This window comes from Neltuma alba, unplaced genomic scaffold (assembly GCF_004799145.2).
Source record: "Neltuma alba isolate B1F8T4 unplaced genomic scaffold, ASM479914v2 tig00012178_pilon, whole genome shotgun sequence".
NCBI lineage: Eukaryota > Viridiplantae > Streptophyta > Magnoliopsida > Fabales > Fabaceae > Neltuma > Neltuma alba.
Window position 1 is genome coordinate 30,872 of NW_021636721.1, and position 16,342 is coordinate 47,213.

General features: G+C 34.2%; 1 protein-coding gene across 1 annotated transcript; it reads left to right on the forward strand.

Moving 5' to 3' along the window:
* The first annotated feature begins 13,995 nt into the window (after positions 1-13,995).
* Positions 13,996-16,261, forward strand: LOC114724201 (uncharacterized protein At2g34160). The gene is made up of 5 exons (XM_028910516.1): positions 13,996-14,141; positions 14,313-14,361; positions 15,503-15,565; positions 15,666-15,730; positions 15,858-16,261. The coding sequence occupies exons 1-5, from the start codon at positions 14,025-14,027 to the stop codon at positions 15,981-15,983; spliced, it is 420 nt and encodes a 139-aa protein (XP_028766349.1). The 5' UTR covers positions 13,996-14,024; the 3' UTR covers positions 15,984-16,261.
* The last annotated feature ends 81 nt before the right edge of the window (positions 16,262-16,342 follow it).

The window sequence follows — 16,342 nt, forward strand, 5'->3', positions numbered from 1 at the left end:
GCTCTTTAAGAAAACTATGGACCATCAGAATACCAGAACCCAAATGAGTACCTTTGTAGCGTTCGACAAACAGGGACGGTGTTGAAGTATCGTTCTGAATTTGCTCGCAGGTCCTCACACGTCAAGAATTGGCCAGAACATTGCTTGTTAGGTGTCTTCATCAATGGCCTTAAGGAGGAGTTGAAGGCGGACGTGTGTATCCATAAGCCTAGAACTGTCTATCGAGCAACCAATTTAGCATTAGAGTATGAAACTAAGCTCCAAAATGCTAATAGACCTAAACCCAACATAGCCTCAGGAGTAACTCGCACTTTTTTACCCTATACCCAGCCAGGACAAGACACAAGAATCGCACAACCATCTTCATCTGCAATTCCAAAGCTCCTTCCACCGCCAACCCCAAACACATACTTGTCTCAGCACCCATTAGCAAAATCATCCAGTTCCTCTACCTTAGAGTCTGAACGCCAACATTGCAGGGAGAAAGGGCTTTGTTATCGCTGTGGTGAAGTTTTCAAATCGGGGCACTGCTGCAACTCCTCTTTTTCTCTCCTAGAACTCATTGAAGAAGGAGAAGAAATTGTCCTACCTGTAAAAAAAGATGTCAACTATATGGGAGATGGAGGGGAAGTTGAGGTTATGTTTAACGCCATTGTAGGGAAGGCAAATGCTGGAACCATGAAGCTCAAAGGTTCTATAATGGGCTGAGAGATTCTGATTTTAGTAGATAGTGGGTCTACTCACAATTTTATATCAGAGGTATTAGTTTCTGATTTGTGTCTTCCTACTAGTGCAAAGTCTTCATTTGGAGTTCAAACAGAAGATGGTAGAGAGGTAAAATGCAACCGTATTTGCACAAATTTGGAGGTACAAATTTCTGATTTAGTTATTAAACAAGATTATTTCCCCTTCACTTTAAGTGGAATTGATCTTGTTATGGGCATTAAATGACTGGCTTCATTGAATACCACCCAAACCAATTGGAACGAGATGTTCATGATTTTCTGGATAAATGGCAAAAAGTACAAGCTTCAGGGAGTTATTTCAGGGACCCATTCCGGTGCCCAATTTCAAAGTATGCTCTTATTAGAAATTCAAATGAATAGGAACCATCGGTCAAAGGCAAATCCAATGGATAAGGGAATAATTCAAGTGGCTGCGCAAGTTCATCAATTATGACTTGAGGGCAAGTCGTGTCTTCAGGGAGGGAGCATTGATAGGACTTAAAGTTAGCACATTAAGGCACTAGAGAAGAAATAGGGAGACTAGAGTAGTGGTTGAGTCTGTTTGCATCTTTTAAGGAGAGTTGAATGAGTCTTTTGGGTTTTATTGATTTTATTAATGATTTATCAGTTGAATAAGGGGACTTTAGGTTGTTAGAGGTCCACCAACATCTCTTTCTGTTAGTTCCAAGATATTAGGGATATTTACTTAATTTTTATATTTATTCATTGTAATTTTTGCATTATAAATATGTAGCCATCCTGTAGGCTAACATATGAGAGAAATAAATATTTATTCAGTAATTTGGAGATTCTCCTTCTGGCTACTAAATTTAGTTAAGTGAGATCATTGCTTAAGTAAATTTTAATGGATTTTATCCTAGCTATTAGTGAGTTGAGAGTGAGATGCTTGCCTCAACCCTCTACTAGATTATATTTCAGCTTTTATTTTTATTCACTTAATTATCTAGCCATTCGGGTTCTACCTGTAATATCCTAAATTAATTTTTAGGATTTATGTAAAAAAAATAGATATAATAATATTTTATTATAATATTTTTTTTAAAAAAAGAAAGAAGTCAAACTTTCCACCGAATTCGGTTGGAAAGTTTGAGTGGGGTTGGGGGTTGGGTTTGAAATCCACCTCCCCCAATAATGTGTGGGGGTGTTAAATACACCCCCCACAATTCATTTCCTCCTTGCAGGCGCAAGAAGGAAAGAGAGAAAGAGAGTTAGAGTGTGCGTGAGAGAGGAGAACATATCGGTGAAGGAGAAGGCAAGCTTTGAAGATATTTTAGGTACATAAAATTACTTCTTTTTGTGAAACTTTCTTTATGAATATTTTTTGTATATTTTGAGCTTCCTATTTATATTATTACTATAGTGATTGGAGAAAATTTTAAGACTTATATGTGATATAAGTATTGAGTTTTGATAAAAGATTACTATAGAAATTTAGAAATAAATGAGTTGTTAATTTTAATCGGTTTAGATTTGTTTATTTGTTAGTTTTAATATTTAAATTAATTTATTTAGTTGAAAATATGTTATTTATGGGTATACCATATTTTTATCGATTAAATTTAAATTAAATAATTTATTGGATTGTTTGACATATTATTGAGATTTTAATTGGTTTAGTTTTATTTATTGGGTGACTGAAGGTTTTAAAATAATTACTGTAACAAAAAATTTTATTATTTATGGAAATATATGGTAGTTATACCATTAAAGTTTTGATTAGATTATTTATTATAAATATTTGAAATATTATTAAATTTCGATAGTTTGATTTTGAGGTTTAAACTTAAAATGAGATTTTTTTAGAATTTAGAACATAATAATTTAATTAAATTAGAAACTTAACTAATATAGAGAATTTTAATTAATTAATTAATTAGTGTATATTAATATGTGGTTATATTAATTGTGTAGATTAATTATTGGTTGAACAAAGGATTGACCTTGTGGTAATCCTTACTATTGCTTTGGTAAGAGGTAACCATTTTCCACTTGTTATATGTGCTAATATGTTGTTTGTGAGTATTTTGCTATTTTAGAATAATATTTGTTATTTGGAACCCGAGTAGATATGTTATATCTTTTGAGCTATGAAAATTATCTTGTGGGATTTTTGAAATTGTGATTGAGAAGTTTGAAAAGATATATGATTTATATCTTATAGATTATACTGAGCAAAGATTGAGACATTTTTCGGTATATTGTGAATGATTGATTGTTATTTGGATTTTGGATTGAGCTCTATCCTACCACGTGGTAAGGTCGCCATTGGTGCACACTGGTTGGCTTCTTCCTTCGTCCCTAGAGTAAGGGATAGACCTTTGTGGCTTTTTATTTGTCCTCCAAAGTGTGGGATAGGCCTATAATAAGGGATGGACTTTTGTGACTACTTATCCGTCCCCTAAAGTGTAGGATAGGCTTATAGGTCGGTTTGATCTCCTATAGTGAAGGATAGACTTATGTGGCTTGTGTGTTAGCCCCGTAATGAGGGTTTGGATGATTGAGATTATTTGAATATACATATTTGTATTTTCATTGGTAATATGTTGAGATTTCATAATTATCCCATTGACACCTCACGAGCACATGTTAATATGTATGATGAGTTGAGAAGTTGGTTACTGAGGCGTTTGTCTCACCCCGTGGTTTTTACTATCTTTAGGTGATAGTTCAGGTGGTGGCCCATCAGGAAAGGCTCCGGAAGCATAGTGTGTGTGTTATAGCGTGTATAGCCTCCCTGCTTTGTTTTATGTGCTGACTTGTTATATATTGCCACATAGGGCCCGTATACTCTACTGCTATAAACTAATACTTTAATTACTACTATCCGATATAGGAGTCGTTGGAAGGCCAGAAATATTTAAGACTTTGTGATTACGCTCTTTGATTTGGTGTGTTGACTTTTGACTGATGGGCTCCATGACTTATATTAAAATAATTTATCAATTCGATGTTTGAAAGTATAAGTTTGGTTTAGGCTAATGTTTGAATGATATTTCTGGACTTTGGAAGTCCAAGGCCCAAGTTAACAATTAATGTTGTTCGTAATATAAGTTTATTTCTTTTAACCATGATGTGATTTAAAATTTTAAGGGTTTTTTTTTTTCTTTCTATCATGGTTAATCATTCAAATAAATTGTTGGATTTAATTTAAATGGTTTGAAAGAACGGTTGTCACACTACCATACTTCTTCAATTGTGACATGTGGAACACGTCGTGTAAACTAGAAAGATGTGGCGGCAACGCAATTCGATATGCAACAGGTCTGATCAGCTATAAATCTCATAAGGGTCTATGAATCAGGGTTTAGCTTCTTAGCTTTGATGGATCTGCCTACACCTGTGACAGGTGAAACCTTCAAAAATACATGATCACCCACTAGAAATTTCTAAAGGTCTCCTCCGACGATCCGCATAACCTTTTGTCGACTTTGGGCCATCAACAATTTCTATTTGATCAACTCAATCTTTCTGGTTGTGATGTCCACTAAATCTAGGCCAATAATTGTTCTTTCACTTAATTCAGTCCAACAAAATAGAGATCTACACTTCCTCCTGTATAAAGCTTCATATGGTGCCATTTGAATACTAGCGTGATAGCTGTTGTTATAGGCAAACTCTGCTAATGACAAGTGAGTGTCCCAACTGCCCTTTAGCTCTATAACGCAAGCCCTCAACATGTCCTCGAGAGTTTGAATAGTCCTCTCGGTCTGTCCATCAGTCTGAGGATGATAAGTAGTACTAAACTTAAGCTTAGTGCCATGGCTTCATGTAATGACTGCCAGAAGTTCGATGTAAACCTTGGGTCCCTATCTGAAATGATAGACTCTGGCACTCCATGAAGTTGAACAATCTCATCTATATACAGCTTTGTCAATCTTTCTAAAGAGTAAGTACTCTTGATAGGCAGGAAGTGTGCTGACTTAGTCAATCTGTCCACAATTACCCATATTACATCATAGCTAGTTGGGGTTCTTGGCATACCAGTAATAAAGTCCATAGAAATACTATCACATTTCCATTGGGGAATATCAAGATTCTTAATAGTCCTGCAGGTCTCTGATGTTCTATCTGACCTTTTGACATGTCAGACACTTCAATACAAAATCCGTGACATCCCTCTTCATTTTTGGCCACTAGTAGTTCTTTTTCAAGTCCTGGTACATCTTGGTTATCCGTAGGTGTATTGTGTAATTACTTCGATGCGCCTCTTCTAGAATAGTCTTTTTGATTTCCTCATTATTAGGGACACAAATTCTCTTCTTGTACCTCAGGATTCCTTCTTCACTAATTTCATAATCAGGCACACCATGGGTCTCCACTTCCTCTCGAATGCTCAATAACCAGTCATCCTCCATCTGTGCAGCCTTCAAATCTCGAAAGAACTCATAATCACCCAAAATTGATTGTAGAGTGGCCGGAGCCTCATGCACCACTTGGAGATCTCTTAATCCCTCTAGGCAATAGTGTTCTTCCAATCTCATATGAAATACATGCACCGTTTTTCTACCCAAAGCGTCTGCAACCACATTGGCTTTACCCAGATGATACTTAAGCTTAAAGTCGTAGTCCTTGATGAATTCCATCCACCGACATTGTCTATTATTCAGTTCTTTCTTATCTACTAAATACTTCAGGCTCTTGTGATCGCTAAAGACTTCAAACTGTGATCTATATAAGTAGTGCCTCCAGATCTTCAATGCAAAAACCACCGTAGCTAATTCTAGGTCATGTGTATGATAATTCTCCTTATACGGCCTTAATTGTTTAGATGCATAGGCAACCACTTTACCTTCCTGTATCAGGACACACCCTAAACCCTTAAGTAAAGCATCAGTATAAAGGGTGTATGGTTTATTAGGATCTGGAATAGTCAACACTAGAGCTGTGGTCAACTTAGCCTTCAGTTCTTAGAAAGCCGCTTCACACTTTTTGCTCCAGATAAATGGTTGGTCTTTTTTTATCAACTTAGTTAGAGGCATGGCGATTTGAGAAAATCCCTTGATAAATCTTCAGTAATACCGAGCTAAGCCTACGAAACTTCTTACCTTCATCACAGATTTTGGTGTTTCCCAGTCTAACGCCGGCATCGACCTTGCTAGGATCAACTCTACTCCCTTGGCAGATACTACATGGCCTAAGAACTTTACTTCTCTAAGCCAGAACTCACACTTGCTTAACTTAGCATATAACTGATGATCCCTTAATATTCGTAATGCAATGTAAAGATGCTCTCGATGTTCTTCCTTGTTCTTAGAGTATATCAGGATATCATCTATAAACACCACAAAAACTTGTCCAAATACGGTCTAAAGATCCTGTTCATATAGTCCATAAATACCACTGGAGCATTTGTCAAACCAAAAAGCATTACTAGAAACTTGTAATGTTCGTATCTGGTACGAAAGGCCATATTTGGGATGTCCTATGCTCTGACTCTTAATTGATGATATCCAGACCTCAAGTCAATCTTGGAAAACACCGCTGACCCTATTAGTTGATCTAGCAAGTCGTTAATCCTAGGCAAATGATATTTGTTCTTGATAGTCACTTTGTTCAACTGCCTGTAATTTATACACAATCTCAAGCTCCCATCCTTCTTTCTCACAGACAGTACTGGTGATCCCCACAGTGAGACAATCAATCTACTAAATCGTTTTTCAAGTAACTCTTTGATTTGCTTTTTCAGCTCTGCCAATTTAGAAGGTGACATTCTATACGGTGCTTTAGAAATTGGAGTTGTCCTTAGTACTAGCTCAATGGAGAATTCAACTTCCCTTTCAGCAGGTAAACCAGACACTTCTTCAGGAAACTACTTGACCACCTTGATTTGGTCTACACCAACTTCTTTATTTGTACTAACAGAAAAGAAAACAGCATAGGCCTAACAACCCTTCTGAATACACTTAGTTGCTTGAGTAGCAGACAACCACGAAAGACTATTAATAGCTTCAACTATCGTAGTGCATAAAGGAAGAGTTACCATCTTCCTTTTGCAATCCAAAATGGCATTATTTGCTGATAGCCAATCCATGCCAATAATCACGTCAATACTCTTGAGAGGTAGACAAATCAAATCAATCTCAGACTCACGATTCTCAAATTTAAGTACGAGACTTAAACAAGCTTGTGTGGTTAACACAGTAGCTCCCACTGGAGTTGACACTTTCAATAAGTAAGACAAATCATGCATTGGAAATTTAAACTTTTGAGCACATTCCGCAGCAATAAAAGAATGAGTGGCACCAGAATCAAACAACACAGGTATATCATGTCCTTGAAGAGAGACAGTACGTCTAATCAGATTAGGAGACATACCAGCTTCCTCTCTAGTCAAAGCAAAAACTTTCTCGGGCACCGTGGATCTAAAACTAGGAGTTTGCTGCTGCGTCTCTGGACAATTACGAGCTATATGTCCAAACTTATGGCATCTGTAGCATTCCAAACATTGCCCTGGATGATTCTTCTCACATCTCGAGCAAAGACCACTAACACTTAGTGTGGATCTGGTAGGCTTATGGTGGAAGCTCTGATTTCCTCCCATACGGCTCCCCTAAGCCTGTCTCCTCTGCATATAGCCTCTACAGGCTGAATCCTTCTGACTTTGGCTCTTGCCTTTGCCTGAGCTCCCAAAGCTCCCATAACTATAACTATTCTTTTTATTGATTCCTCCCTTTGGCCTCATAAAACCAGAGAATCTGCCCCGGTTATCCCGACGTCGGCTCTCCTCTAGCTCTCGGGTTCTGCGAACTGTCATCCTAAGTTTTGTGCAGGCATCCTCGAAACTCTTAAACTCATATAAAGCCATTTGCTATTTCAACTCTAGCCTCGCCCGTTCTATTAATTGTCGGGCCATCTACTCTGGGTTATCATTCTGCTATAGGTAAGTAACATGCTTAGAGAGGTCAATATATTTGGCAATAAACTAGTCTTCATGCATGTTCTCCTGTCGAAGAGCATAAAAAGCTGTTTCTTTTTCTTGTCTCATGGCTGGGGAAAAGTAGTGATCAAAGAACATTTGCTTGAATTCATTCCAAGTAATCCCTGAGTCATCTATACCGCTTACGCTTCTCCACCACCTCTTAGCTCGGTCCCTTAATAAGACCATCGCGGCTTGTACCTTCTGATAGGTATTACAGCCACAAGATTTGAATATTGTTTCCATATCATCGATCCAAGTCTCAGCTTTGTCAGGATCCATAACCCCACCAAAAGTCTTTGGGTGATGCCGCTCTATGTCATTCCATACACTTTTAAGGTTCACCGCCTCCTCTTTTTTTTGTTGCCTTCGTGAACTACTCTCTTTTTGGGTTCTTTCAATAGAATCCCTGTGGGTGATAGAATTTCCCATAGACGGCTCAGGAAGCCCACTCTCTTCGAACTCTTCCATAACTTTCTTGACTCTCAAATCTTCCTCCATCTTCCTTACTCTCTCATCTACCACTGTAACTACCACTTTCCTTAGCTGTTGCAGTAAAGTCTCTTAGTTAAATTACAGAGGATTCGGTGGTTGATTAGGCGGGTTTGTAGATTCATCTCCACCCTGATCAGTTTGTCGGGATCGCGTCCGTACCATGCTCCCCACCTAAGGATGGAACCCACCAAAAGAAACACAAAGTAAGGTCAAGCACAGACACAAAGTAATAGGGAAGGTTATGTGAGATTATTATATATTGCCACTAATAACCCAATTCACAGAATCTTTAGCTCTGATACCAAATTGTGACAACTGTTCTTTCAAAACCATTTCTAGATTAAATCCAATAATTTATTTGAATGCTTAACCGTGATAGAAAAGAAGAAACCTTAAAATTTTAAAATCGCTATCATGGTTAAAAGAAATAAACTTATATTACGAGCAACATCGATCGTTAACTTAGGCCTTGGACTTCCAAAGTCCAGAAATATTATTCAACCATTAGCCCAAACCAAACTTATACTTTCAAACATATGAACTGATAAATCATTTTAATATAAGTCATGGAGCCCATGAGTCAAAAGTCAATACCATCAAAAGAGCGTAATACGCAAAGTCTTAATATAAGTCATGGAGCCCATCAGTCAAAAGTCAACACCAATCATTCACAATATAATGAAAAATGTCTCAATCTTTTTTCAGTATAATCCATAAGATATAAATCATATATCTTTTCCAAACTTATCAATCACAATTCTAAAAATCCCACAAGACAATTTTCATAGCTCAAAAGATATAATATACCTACTCGAATTCCAAATAACAAATATTATTCAAAAATAGGAAAATACTCACAAACAACATATTAGGACATATAACAAGTGGAAAGTAGTTACCTCTCATCAAAGCAATAAAAAGGATTACTACAAGGTCAATCCTTTGCTTAACTAATAATTAATCTACACAATTAATATAACCACATATTAATATAAGTTAATTAATTAATTAATTAAGCTTCTATATATTATTTAAATTTCTAATTTAATTGAATTTTTATTCTAAATTCCCGCAGCTCTCATAAACCAAAAAATTATTAAGTATTTTAGGAATAGCTTAAAATTTCTAACAAGCCAAATTATTTATTTACCACCTCCAAATTATTTACCTTAATAAAAAGGATTTTCCACAATTTCCAAATATAAAATTATTATGTTCTAAATTCTAAAAATCTCATTTTAAGCTTAAACCTCAAAATCAAACTATCAAAAATTCAATAATATTTCAAATATTTATAAATAAATAATCTAATCAAAACTTAAATGATATAACTATCATATACATATATATTTCCATAAATAATAAAATTTTTAGCTACAATAATCATTTTAAAACCTCCAGTCACCCAATAAATAAAACTAAACTGATTAAAATCTTACTAATATGTTAAACACCTCAAATAAATTATTCAACTAAATTTTAATCGGTAAAATATGATATAAATCATATATCACATATTTTTCAACTAGAAAAATCAATTTAGGCACCAAAAACCAACAAATGGACAAATCTAACCAATTAAAATTAACAACTCATTTAGCTCTAAATTTCTATGATCATCTTTTACCAAAACTCCATATTTATATCATATATAAGTCTCAAAATTTTCTCTAAACACTTTAGTAATACTATCATTAGGAAACCTAAAATATATAGGAAATATTCATGAAGAAAGTTTGATGAAAAGAAGTAATTTTATTTACCTAGATTATCCCCAAAGCTTGTGTTACCCTTCAAAATGCCAAAACTTCTCTGCTCCTCTCTCGTTCTCTCTTTCTCTAATTTCTCTCCTTCTCTCACGCACTCTCGCCTTCTGCCTCCTACTCTCTTTTATTCTGCAATTCCAACCACCTGTCACAAATTTTCCTTCTTGCATTAACTCCTCCTCCCATAAATCTTCCTCCTTCTTTTCACACTTTACCCATTTTCCACTCTCTCCCAATTTTCAACCTTTAAATTTCAACTTTCCACCGAATTAGGTGGAAAGTTGACTCCATTATACATATATATATATTTAAAATATTAGGATATTACAGAGTATCCTTATGAGCAATTTAGAAAAAATTGAGAAATATGATAAATATGTCTTATATTTAGGATTAAAATCAACTCAACAATTAGGTATTATATTAAAGACCGGAAGAGTATATTCCAATATCGTATAATAAAAATTAGTAAATCCACAATATAATCATACACAATTTACATGTATATGAAAGAATTTTCAGAGTTACCTGGTACTCTTTAACTTATAAATATTCACACAAAGATTATTCTAAAACTACTCTAAAATTCTAAGACTACCCTCTAAACAAAAATATATCAACTCTCACAAATCTAGCTATTTATAATATATATATATATAATATTATTTTGAACATATAATTTACATATAAGACTATTTAAATTTAATAACTTAATTAAATATACATTTATTACCCAAAATCTAAATATTTCATATTAAAATCTCAATTATTTATTATAGTTTTATTTAAAAAAATTTCTCAACCAAACAACTCCTTTGAAGCATAAATAAAATTTTATTTTTATAAAATTCTCAATTTATAATTCTTCAAGCTTTCAAAAATTATTTCAAAAATATATCTTGAACCTATTTAACATTCAAACCAATTAAAATCTCAATAATACATTAAATAACTCAAATAAATTATTTAACTTAAATTTAATTAGTAAAAACATTCTACATATCTTTGAATAACAAATTTTTCAAGTAAAATCTTAATTTAAAATTCTCAAAACAATCATTAAACAAATATAAACTAGTTAAAATTTCTTAATAATGTATCTTTAAATTTCTACAGTCATATATTAGTCAAAACTCTATATTTACTCCATGCCTATATTGTAAAATTTTCTCTAAAAATTATAATAAAACTAGTAATATAAAGCTCTAATATATAGGAAATTGTCATAAAGAAAATTTGATAAAAAGAAGTATATCTGTATACCTAAATAATCTCCAAATCTAGTCTTATCTTTCAGACAGCACGTACTTTCACTTTCTCTTGATTTTCCTCTCTGCCTCTCACTCTCTCTCTTTCTCTTCTGCTCTCTCTTCCCCTGGCTTGAAAAATAATAACTGGAGTGAAGGTATTTAATAACCCCACATTCAATTCCTTCCACCGCCCCTCTCCCATTTTCTCCACTTTGATTCGTTCCTTCTCTTTTTTTCTTCCGTCATTTAATACTCCTCCCCCAATTCTTCTTTCATTTGTTACATTCCATTTTTTTAACTCTATTTACTACTCCTCCCCAACATGCTTCTTTCATTTAATACATCCCCCTCCCCCATCTTTTCCACCAAATTCGGTGGAAAAGATGGCCTTTTTTTTTTTAAAAATTAAGTATTAATAATATTATATTATTTATTATATTTTTTAACTTTTTAAATTTTATTTTTTAAAAATAGTATGTTACAATTACAGGTTATCAATTTTAATTGTAAAAAGTACAAATATAGTACATTTTATAAAATCACAAGAAAAGAAAAAAAACTAGAAAAACCACCATAGCTTATGAAATGATCGTTTTTTAAAAATTGGTGGGAACATTGACTTCTATTTTCCCTTTGACAAAACGTGGTTCTTCTTCTTTCCTCATGACTGTTTTCAACAGGTTTTCCCTCCAATTTTTTTTATCATCAATGGTTGATCTGTGTCCTTGTGAATGAAATAGCCTCCTTACCTGTGACATTTATTTCACTAGAACTAACTTCTTTTTCTTCATTCTTTTAGCATTCATTTTTGAACTGGTTGTTTTTTGTTTTTCTTTTTACTTCTTGCAATTAAAATGTCATCCAAGGTCATTGGCAACATGGTGACAACTTCTATGGAAGAAAAGAGATATGAAGAAACTTTAAAATTTTTAAATCACGGTTTCACTTTTAAGGGGAGTGAAAACTCATGATGTTTAGTTTCTAAGGAAGTACTTTTTTAATCATAACCGGAAGATGTCTCAAGGGAGCAAAAACATAATTTGTGTAGGTATCATAGATTTTTTATTGAGAATTTAAAGAGAAAGCTAATTTGAGAACCCCTATACCTAATGTGCTAAAGCTTGATGTGCATAGGAGTGTCTTTTTTTTCCTTCTTGTTTTCTAGAAACTCCTTCTCTTTATTGATATCTTAATATGGTATTAGAGTCAAGTTTGATGGGTTGATTAACTGAGAGCTCAATCCTTATATGTGGCTCCACCAGCCAATTGAAGTTTTGCAGAGACAACAATATAATTAAACTCGCTAAAGTCACTGGTGAATGATGAAGTTTGGGATTGAGATATTCGAAGCCCTAATCACTGTGACCTGTCCTAATCGTTCTTGAATGTTCGATATCAAAAAAATTAGGCGTGATCGCTCCGGATAGAAAACTATGATCTTGAAGTTCTTCAAAACCATCGTCAAAATGCCATCGTTGATGTCATAGGAAAATAATGTGAAATATTAGCATTTTAGCACCTGATAATTTTCATCACAATAGCTGCAAATTTTTTACTGTCATCAATGGATGCAAATTTTTTATTATTGACTAGTGAGAGCAAAAACATAATTTGTGTAGGTATCATAGATTCTTTATTGAGAATTTCAAGAGAAAGCTAATTTGAGAATCCTAGTACCTAGTATGCTAAAGCTCAATGTGTATAGGAGTGTCATTTTGACCAAAAATAGATTAAGCATTGGTGGCGCAGGTGGAGTCTTATATGACTGGGAGGAAAACTTTATTAAACCGTTTTACAATAACATTAGATATGTGGATGACATTCTTCTGGCTGAGTTGTTGGCCTCAAAAGAAGGCTTAACTTCTTTTGGACCACTTGAAAAATTTATTGAGGAAGTAGACAATAAGCCATTGATCTAAATGTTAAGAAAAGAAGGTGCTAAGAGGATTATTGTGCAGTTAATTTATTAGTGTTAGCACATAATAAGTATTTTAGATTTGGACTTACTGTATATAAATGGGCCCTGTGTTGTTTCTTAGTGTAGTAGTTTTCTGGTTATATTATTAGGCTTTATGCCTTGTTTTCGTTAATAATAATTTAGTATTATCCAAAAACTTCTCTTCTTTTTTGATATCTTGATATGGTATCAGAGTTAAGTTTGGTGATCCGAGAGTTCAATTCTTATATGTGGCTCTGTCATACATCGGATGAACTTTGTTAATTTGTAAATTCTTTAGAAACAATAACCCATGAAACATTACAATATGGTGGATTTCATTAATTGGAAAGACTAAATAGTGCCCTGTACATATCAAGTTTAAGGACAAGAGGTTTCATTTGAAAAAAGAAGAAGACCAAAGGTGATATTTATTCATCAAACTCTATAATTGAATTCATAATATACTGCTACTTTTCTATAAGGGTATTTTTGAAACATCATGTGATATTTATTATTATTAACTGACTTAACTGAATTCTATAATTTTTTTAAATTAATCAACTAGATCTTATATTAAGGACCGGTACAGTTATAAGGACTGGAGGCTTGTATCTGATACACAGATTCCTGCATTTTATTTTTTCAGTTCTTATTCCATTTCAAATTTGAAGTATTTAGCTTCTGCCAAAAACTTGTAATATAATTTCTTGGGTCCAAGTGCTTAGCCCAAAAAGGGGTAAGTCAAAATTTATTTAGGCCCAAAGAAGTGGGCCAGGATAGGCAGCCCACATATGAACCATAGCTCAATTCCGTCGATTTTTCATCTGAAGGTTTTTACGCTCGTCCTATAACTACCCGCATTTGGGGGGATGATGGATTAGGGTTTTTGGGTAGCTCATTGACAACGGTGCAATGGACGCCATCACAGAGGGAGTTAACAACATCAACATCGCCGATTCTTACAAAAAGAATCGCATTCAGGTCTCTAATACCAAGAAGCCCCTCTTTTTCTATGTTAATTTGGCCAAGGTTTGTTCCCTGCGCCTTCGATTTTTTTTGGACCTTTTTTTGGAGTTTTATATGTTGCTGTTAACGAATACTCTTTCTGATATAAATGTTTGAAAATTTGTGAGCTTTTATTGTTTTTTTTTTTTGGGGTGCTTTGCGTTGTTTAATTTTTGTTTATACTTGTTATTGCAGAGGTATATGCAACAGCATAATGAGGTCGAGCTGTCAGCACTTGGAATGGGTATGAAGTCCTGGAGCTAAATAGCTTTACTTATTTTAACCTGTAATCTCTATTGCATGTGTTGAAGGCAGTGACTATCCTATTCAGTGATTTCGTAAGAGTTTAAATTGGTTACCATAATTGTGAGCAGCCGATGTTAATATTATTGCTGGGAAGACCGACTAATATTCTGCATTAAGAATCATATATCAAAATTTGATTGAATAAAAAAAAAATTCTGGCTGTTTAGAGCTTAGTTATTCTCTATCATTCTCCGAGGTCTGCGTATGTTGTCCCGTTGGCTGGAGTGATTTCTCTTCAGGCTTCATTCGCTGTTCGCTACCTCATGGGCTCGTATGGACTTGAAGTCAATTTGACTCTCAATTCTGTTCATAAAGCCATAGACAATTTCTGTTTTCTGAATAGGCTTTGGTGGAGCAGGCCAGTCATGAAAATGCTATGCAGTGTTGGTTGACTACTGTAGGCCCTTTGGTAACTTCTCTGCAAACTTGTTATCCTAAGCCTAGTCCTCTAGGGTCCGTTTGGTACGAGGGAAATGAAAGGAAGGTGAGGCGAAGAGCTCATTTTGAAAAATTAAAGAAGTGAGGATAAAAATTTTAATTAATTTTTATTACTCTTTTATCTTACAACTTCTCTTTATTAAAATTTTAAAACCCTATTTTTTTAATTTTTTAAATTGAGCTTACTAAAATTTTCCTTCTCATCCCGTCTCTTCCATTTCCTTCCTACGAGACATTGGTTTGGCTTTGGATTGCTGACTATATGGTTATATGAAGATCTTAGACAGTCATATATCCTTTTGAACTTGAGCTTTGTGTATCTTATTTGAAGATTGGAGTATCAATAACATTTCATTTATTTTACTAAACTGTTGCGTTAATAATTGATTCTTCAATTTGTAGAAAATTAAGGTTTATAGGTTAAACAAGTATGCATACTTAAACTAGAAATTGATACTAGGTATTCTACGTCCAGACTGTTGAATTGTTTCCTATTCCTGGCATGACATGCCAGAGATGATGTAGTTTTTTAATAATTCATGTCAAACCATTCCTTTCTCATTTTATCTTTACCTTTGCACCTTCCTTCCTTAAATTTGTTTCGATAATGTTTGATTGTTTTCTATATATTTTCATTAAAGCTATCGCGACGGTGGTGACGGTTGCTGAAATTTTGAAAAACAATGGGCTTGCTGTTGAAAAGAGTAAGATACTACTATCTTCTATTTTCTTGGCCCCGTCTTAACTATTTTTGTGAAAATGGTTGAAGAATCAAATTTGATTAATGGTGGGATCTTAATGTAGAAATTATGACATCAACTGTTGAGATAAGGGATGACTCTAGAGGTAGACCTGTCCAGAAGGCCAAGGTGAGAGGATTTTAGAATTTTCCTTGAATTGTCATTTACTTGTTGAACCCAGAACATGTCTTTTTATAGTCAGCCACCGCCTTTTCACTTGCTCTGATACTTCTCATTCTTTAAAAACTTGGTTCAGATTGAGATATTGCTGGGGAAAACAGAAAATTTTGATGAGCTGATGGCGGCAGCTGCGGCTGCAGCCGCAGCCGCAGCCGAAGCCGAAGACGGTGAGAATGGAGATGTTGATGAGCATGGCGCATGATGTTATTCAGGCTTGCTCCTGCATCTCGTTCTGATATGTAATATTGATTAGCATATTTGTTGTTAGAACTGTAGAAGGAACCAGATAAGCGTTATAATTCATTGCGCTTGTTGAATGATTCTTTTTTTAAATTTTCAATGTAACTTTGTTTTTGTTCTTTATAAAATCGGTTCTATTGTTCTTATATATTCTTCACAATAGATACATCCATTCTGTTTTTCAGGGAAAAAAAAAAAGGCCTTGGGAAGGTCATATCCATTTCTGTGGAATTCAAGATCTGTTGCGAATAGTGTGTTTGTGTTTTCCCCCCAAATTTTTATAATTATATTGATGTTGATATTGAGTATATACGATGTCAC